Genomic DNA, 6,000 nt, shown 5'->3' on the forward strand with positions numbered 1-6,000 from the left:
TGCTTACATGTAAGCTTGGACGAAAGTATGACCTGTCGGACCACCTATACGTTTGATGCAGTCCCATGCATCGTCCGCTATCTGAAGAAGCAATTTGGGTAATATGTCCAAATCCAGCGTACACGTTATCTGCATGCAAACGCGTAGTGATTGGCTACGTCGTAGTCCTATTCTCACATCAGCAGGAGCCGGATGGCTCCGGCTCAAGTCCCGCCTGTTGAGTCCAGGTACAGTAGAAAGGTGGCGTTCAGGACGACTGGTGTACGCGAGTGATATCGGGTAATCAACGGGTCCTGAGGACTAGCACGTGGAATGCGCGGCTACATGAGCCCTAGCCTTAGATAAGATTAGACCGATAGCGACCTCTACCGAGTAAAACTTGGACTTTCTGTACGTATATACCCGGGTAATCCGGTAGCAACACATCTCCACGCAGGATCTCAAGCAAGTCCTGCCTCTAGGCCGAAAGGTCGCGTAAGTGTGCCATAGTTGAAGCTACGAAAGGGACATGTTCTAATGGATAATAGGTATCTAGATCTCGTCTACACGTTCTGGTAATGGCCTACGCCGCGATATCAGGGAGGACGGCTTATCCTCTGCTGCTTTTCCTATGAGGGTATAGACATAGAAAGAGTACTTCCAGATCTGGATAAGTTTTGCTTACGTCTAGGGACCCAGGATACGCTAGTTCTGGCCTGCCAGACGAAGGGATACGGGTGCCCAGGCCACTCTTCTGGACTCCAAAGGGCTTGCGCCAGCCTCAGCTCCCCCGAGGGACTCTGTGATCCTTCAAAGCGCCGCTCAGCACTATCGAAACGCCTTGACTCTCTACGCCTGTTCACGGCACTAAGGCTCACCGAGCAACATTGTCAGCGAAGCTGAGAGCGAACATGGTGATGCTGGGCAGCCCGTTGACAGGTATGTGCACCGGAGGTTCCGGTATAAACACATATAAAATGGCGTGGCTTTTGCTTGTCTTGGATATACGGATCGTCATCACAGTTACTCAGAGTTCTACACAATGCATTATGCACAGATCCTTCTCCTTGCCAGCCCTTGGATGATCGAAAGCGCTGTTGCCGTAGCCTTGTACCCCAGACTGTCTGCTTTAGCGGCTACCTTGAGTAACTCTAGTATTCATTGGTCTTCGGAGACCACACTCTCTCTCCCCAACACCACGGCCTTCTTTAACGCTACGGAGCGATGGACCATCTATGATCCACCTACTTACGAGGCGGCCCTGTCTCCAGGTACAGAGGAGGACGTAGTTCAAGCTGTAGAAATACCTTCTCTTGCTTCAGCCCAGCCTAAGATAAGTTTACTGACAATAAGTAGGTCAAGTTGGCAAAGCAAAGCAAGATCCCTTTCTTAGCGACGGGGGCGCGACATGGGTATTCGACGACACTGGGACAACTTCAAGGCGGTCTTGCTATCGATTTATCCAAACTGAACTCTGTGCAAATCGATAAGGATGCGGCTCAACTTACCATTGGACCCGGTGTGCATTTCCGAGACATCTTCGGACCAGTATATGAGGCTGGCTTTGAGATCCGTGAGCATCTGAAGACTACCTAGTTCGAAGGTGTACTTGACTCACTTCATGCAGAGACTGGAACTTGCAGCTGTGTTGGTATGATGAGCGCCACTCTGGGTGGCGGCATTGGACGCTCCCAAGGCATTCACGGGATGATCATCGATGCTCTGATCTCGGTGCGTCTCGTGACAGCCGATGGTCAGATAATTGAGGCATCAGAGACAACCAACTCAGACTTGTTTTGGGGCATTCGGGGCGCCGGTCAGAACTTTGGTATTGTCGTATCGGCCACTTACGGGCTTCATCCGCTACGTAATGGTGGTGTCTGGACAAGTGCCGACATTTTGCTCACCCCTGAGAAGAACGTCTCTTACTTCGAGACGGTGGAGAAAATGCACCCATTGCCAGCCGAGCTTACAGTGGAGACTATCATCAACTACAATTCGACTCTGGAGCAGGTAAGTATAAGGTCCCACTTAGACACAAGATGACCTTCTTACTGATCTGACTATATAGCCACAACTTATGCTTAGCCTTGTGTATGCGGGACCTAAAGACGAGGCTGTTAAGGCTATGGCTCCTATTCTCGAGCTGGGTCCATCATACTCGCTCATTAAGGAGATTCCGTGGAGTGAAATAAGCACACAGACGACCTTCCTCCTCGATGGTCCCGTGTGTGAGAACAACCAGATCTACGACATCTACCCTGTCAATTTGCGGACATTTGATGCCCCTACCTTGACTGCCACCTTCGGGAAGATGGCTCAGTTTTGGGAGGAGAATCCATCTGCGCAAATCTCGGACATTACTATTGAGACTTGGCCGATTCAAGCTACGGTGGCTGTTCCGGATAACGCAACGGCCTACCCCTGGCGAGATACGACTTCCTATATGTAAGTGTTGCCCCTTTCTAAACACGGAAGCAGATTCCACTGCAGAAAGACTAATGTGGGTTTCTTCAACAGCATGATCCAAATGAGATGGAACAACGTCGGTGACCCCGTTCAGGGACCAGCCGACAAGTTTGCCGTAGGACTCCGCAGTGACCTGGCTGCCACCTCCGGCTACGACGATCTGGCTGTTTACCAGAACTATGCGTGGGGAGACGAGACGCTTGAGCAGATCTACGGCAAGGAGAAGCTGCCGAGGCTGGCTCGGCTCAAGGCTCAGTATGATCCCGACAACATCTTCAGCTTCTATCATGCTCTTCCTACGTCGTACCCGTAAGAAGGGGGGTACAACACCACAACAGGGCATTAATAGCTCTCAGTTCTCTTCTTTTATATTTTAGAATTATTATATTATTGTTCTTACTGCCTATGCCTACTGCATACAGAACCTCTATACTACATAAATCACGTGGTAAAACCGTGCTAAAGCCGGGTAAAAACCTACGTACTACTACTTGTGTTTACACTATTACGGCGCCGCTAGGGCGCCAGGTCCTTATCGCTACCCTACTAGAACTTAACCTTCTAGCCTAGTAATACTAAACATACTAACAGGACGCTAGTAAGGCGCTAGCAAGGCGCCGGCTACTAGCTAGGGCTACTCTCTCTCTTATAACTCCTCTACTAGGTAGCGCTTAGCTAGACAGAACTATAAGAATTAGCTAGTAGACAGTAGCTAACAGATTAGTACACGAGCGCTCTTACCTTTCTTTATTACTACTATAAAGTCATAGAACGTCTATAGCGCTCTTAGGTAGAGCGCTTGCCGTAAGGCCTACTACTATTAATCTAGCTACTAGTAGTTAAGGACTAGGTAAGCTGCTGTCTCTAGGGCCTTACTATAAGGGTACTAGAGGGTTACTACCTCTAGTACTCTACGCTTAAAAAAGAAAGCCTAAAGTCTAACTTTACTAGTATATATACTAGTAAGCTGTTATGTTAAGACTATCGTGCCTTCTAGTTCTCTTATAGAGTCTCCTTTAAGGAGGAGTCCTTGTACTAGTCCTTTACCTATACGGCTTAGCCTGCCCTATACTTAAGTAACGTACAAAGTAGCGCTATAGTAGCGCTATAGTAGTGTCTCTAGCGTTATTAAAGACAGGCTACTACCTTATTATAGATAGACTATATAAGTTCTCTCTTACTTATACGTTTAAGACGTTGTTTAAAGTCTACTACCTACTTGTTAAGGTAGAGGTTAAGTAAGGGCGTAGCTATTTCGGACTTAAGGAGCTAGACAGGCGTCGCCTAGTACGCCCTTACAATAACGTAAAGGTACTATAACTACTTTATAGCGAGGTCTTTTGTAATCCCCTTAGCTTACTACCTAGAGGGGCGGTACTAGACCCTTACGCTATATACTATAGTACTCTAGATTACCTTTATATAGATCTCTCTTACGCGTAGTAGGCTACATCCTTATGTAGACGTAGTAAGCCTTATAAGTGTAAACTACTAGGTAGTAAACTTTTGTTTAATAGCGTTAAGGTAGCCCTTTTATCTAAGCTTCTAGTCTAACTAAACTCTTAGAAAGCGCGCCTCTTAGACTAAGGGTATAACCTAGCCGTTAAGGTAGACAGGCGTCGTTAGTATAGCGTAAGCGTAAGTAAGGTAAAGGAGCTTACTCTTTTCTAGGGCAAACTCTATCCTCTTTATACACAACTACTAGCTACATGTCTACTACACCCCTTTAAGGTACTAGCGTATCTTTGTCGTGTCTTTACTAAAAGCTAAGAGGTTAAGGTCGTTAGTAAACCCTACTATAATAAGGCCTATATAACCTTATAGTAGCGTATACAAGCTAGTAGTATAAAGGAAGAAGAGGATAAGAGAGAAGGGCGAACCTTATAGTACCTTTATAGTAACTTCTTAAGGTAGCGCCGCCTTCTTATTAAAGAAGAGACTAGCCGTCTGATTAGTAAGAAAGCTATACACTTACTGTACAGCCTATATAAGGAACCTTAGGTACTAAAGAGTATAGAGAAGGCGTATATAGTTTACTATATTAAAGGCGCCTTTAATGTCGAGTTAAAAGAAGGACGCTACAGCCTTATAGCTCTACGCTATATACGTAGCGTTAACTACTATTTTAACTATAAGGTCTGTTAAGCGCTATAGCCGGTTCTCTATCTACATTTCTAGGAAGAGCCCTTACAACTCTATAGCTTTAGTAAAGCGCTAGCTAATTACTAACTTAATTACTTTGCCTATTACGTTTAAGAGTAATATCGGCCTATAGGCCCTAGTAGTTTGTTACTACTTAAGGGTCTTTCTAGGCTTACGTAGTACTACTACCTTTACTACTTTAAACTATATAAGGAAGTGCCCTAGCTAGAGGCTTATAGTTACTATTACTATAAAGAGCTTAGCTAGAGGGCGCCTATATGCCTTAAGGAAGCTAGTAGGTAGTAGGTCAGGGCCTAGCGTCTTTTAGGTACTTGTCTTTTAGAGAACGTTAGTAATATCTGCTTTTATTATAGCGTCGTTAATAGTAAACTATTAGTACTACTTGTCCTAAAGGTTTAGAACGACGTTACTAAGATTAGTTATTAATTCTAGAAAGAACTATTAGCCTAATACTATTACTTTGTTATAGTAGCTTATAGCTAGTGCCCTCTTGTTAGCGCCCTAAAGAGGCAGGAGTAAGGCCGGTTCTAAGAGCATATAGCTATAGAGCCTAGCCTATCTCTTAAGACTCTATAGTTTCTATTAGTCCTTTAAGGTAGTAGTAAGGGCGCTATACTAGCTCTTAGTTCTTACGTCTTGTATTATACAGAGTTAATAGGTACTAGCCTACTAGAGGTCGCGCTAGTAGAGCTTAGTTAGGGCGGTAGCGTATTAATAGCGCGCTACCCGTACTTACTAGACGGCCTTAAGGACCTTACTGTTCTACTAGGGCTTAGTACGTCCCTAGTTAACCTTCTTCCTTAGAGTAGATATGTCTATAATACGTACAAGCTAAGAGGTAAGCGAGTTAACTACCTTGTTGACCTTATAAGGTATGTCTAGTAGCTCTAAGAAGAGGTAGAGCCTTCTAGCCTTAATCGTTACTAGTTCTCTATCTATTAGGGTCTAGCTCTATCCTAGTACCTTTATAGCTCTCTCTTAGCGATCCTCTACTTAAGTAATAACCTTAATTAGCTAGGTATAGTAGTCAGATCCCTTATACCCTAGGTTACCTTAATAGGTATACTAGAGCGTTACTATAACCTACGTATAGTTAATCGTTAAGTCTTGTTTGTTATGTTACTACTATATTAGCTCCCCTTAGGGTGTATGTAGTAAGAGCTACTACTTATAGGCTAGATAGAAAAGGGTCTCTAATTTAAGGGTAGTCCTACTAGCTCTATCTTAAAGTAGGTAATAAAGGTTTATGTTACTTATAACGATCTATAGCCCCTTTAGGTCCTCTTTAGCGAGCTACTAGAGAGGACTAGCCTAGCCTAAGGAGTTAGGAATTAGCGAGTATATTAACTAGATAGTAACTCCTTATAAAGTAATGTAACACTAGTTAAC

At 44.5% G+C, this 6,000-nt stretch overlaps 1 protein-coding gene across 1 annotated transcript; it reads left to right on the forward strand.

Moving 5' to 3' along the window:
* Positions 1–1,060: 1,060 nt before the first annotated feature.
* M430DRAFT_111301 (hypothetical protein) lies at positions 1,061–2,761 on the forward strand (the record flags this gene model as incomplete). Its single annotated transcript, XM_024861429.1, has 5 exons — positions 1,061–1,276; positions 1,336–1,552; positions 1,607–1,992; positions 2,051–2,427; positions 2,500–2,761. 5 exons carry the CDS (start codon positions 1,061–1,063, stop codon positions 2,759–2,761), a joined length of 1,458 nt encoding a protein of 485 aa, XP_024716526.1.
* Between the last annotated feature and the right edge of the window lie 3,239 nt (positions 2,762–6,000).

This window comes from Amorphotheca resinae, assembly GCF_003019875.1.
Source record: "Amorphotheca resinae ATCC 22711 unplaced genomic scaffold M430scaffold_15, whole genome shotgun sequence".
Lineage (NCBI taxonomy): Eukaryota > Fungi > Ascomycota > Leotiomycetes > Helotiales > Amorphothecaceae > Amorphotheca > Amorphotheca resinae.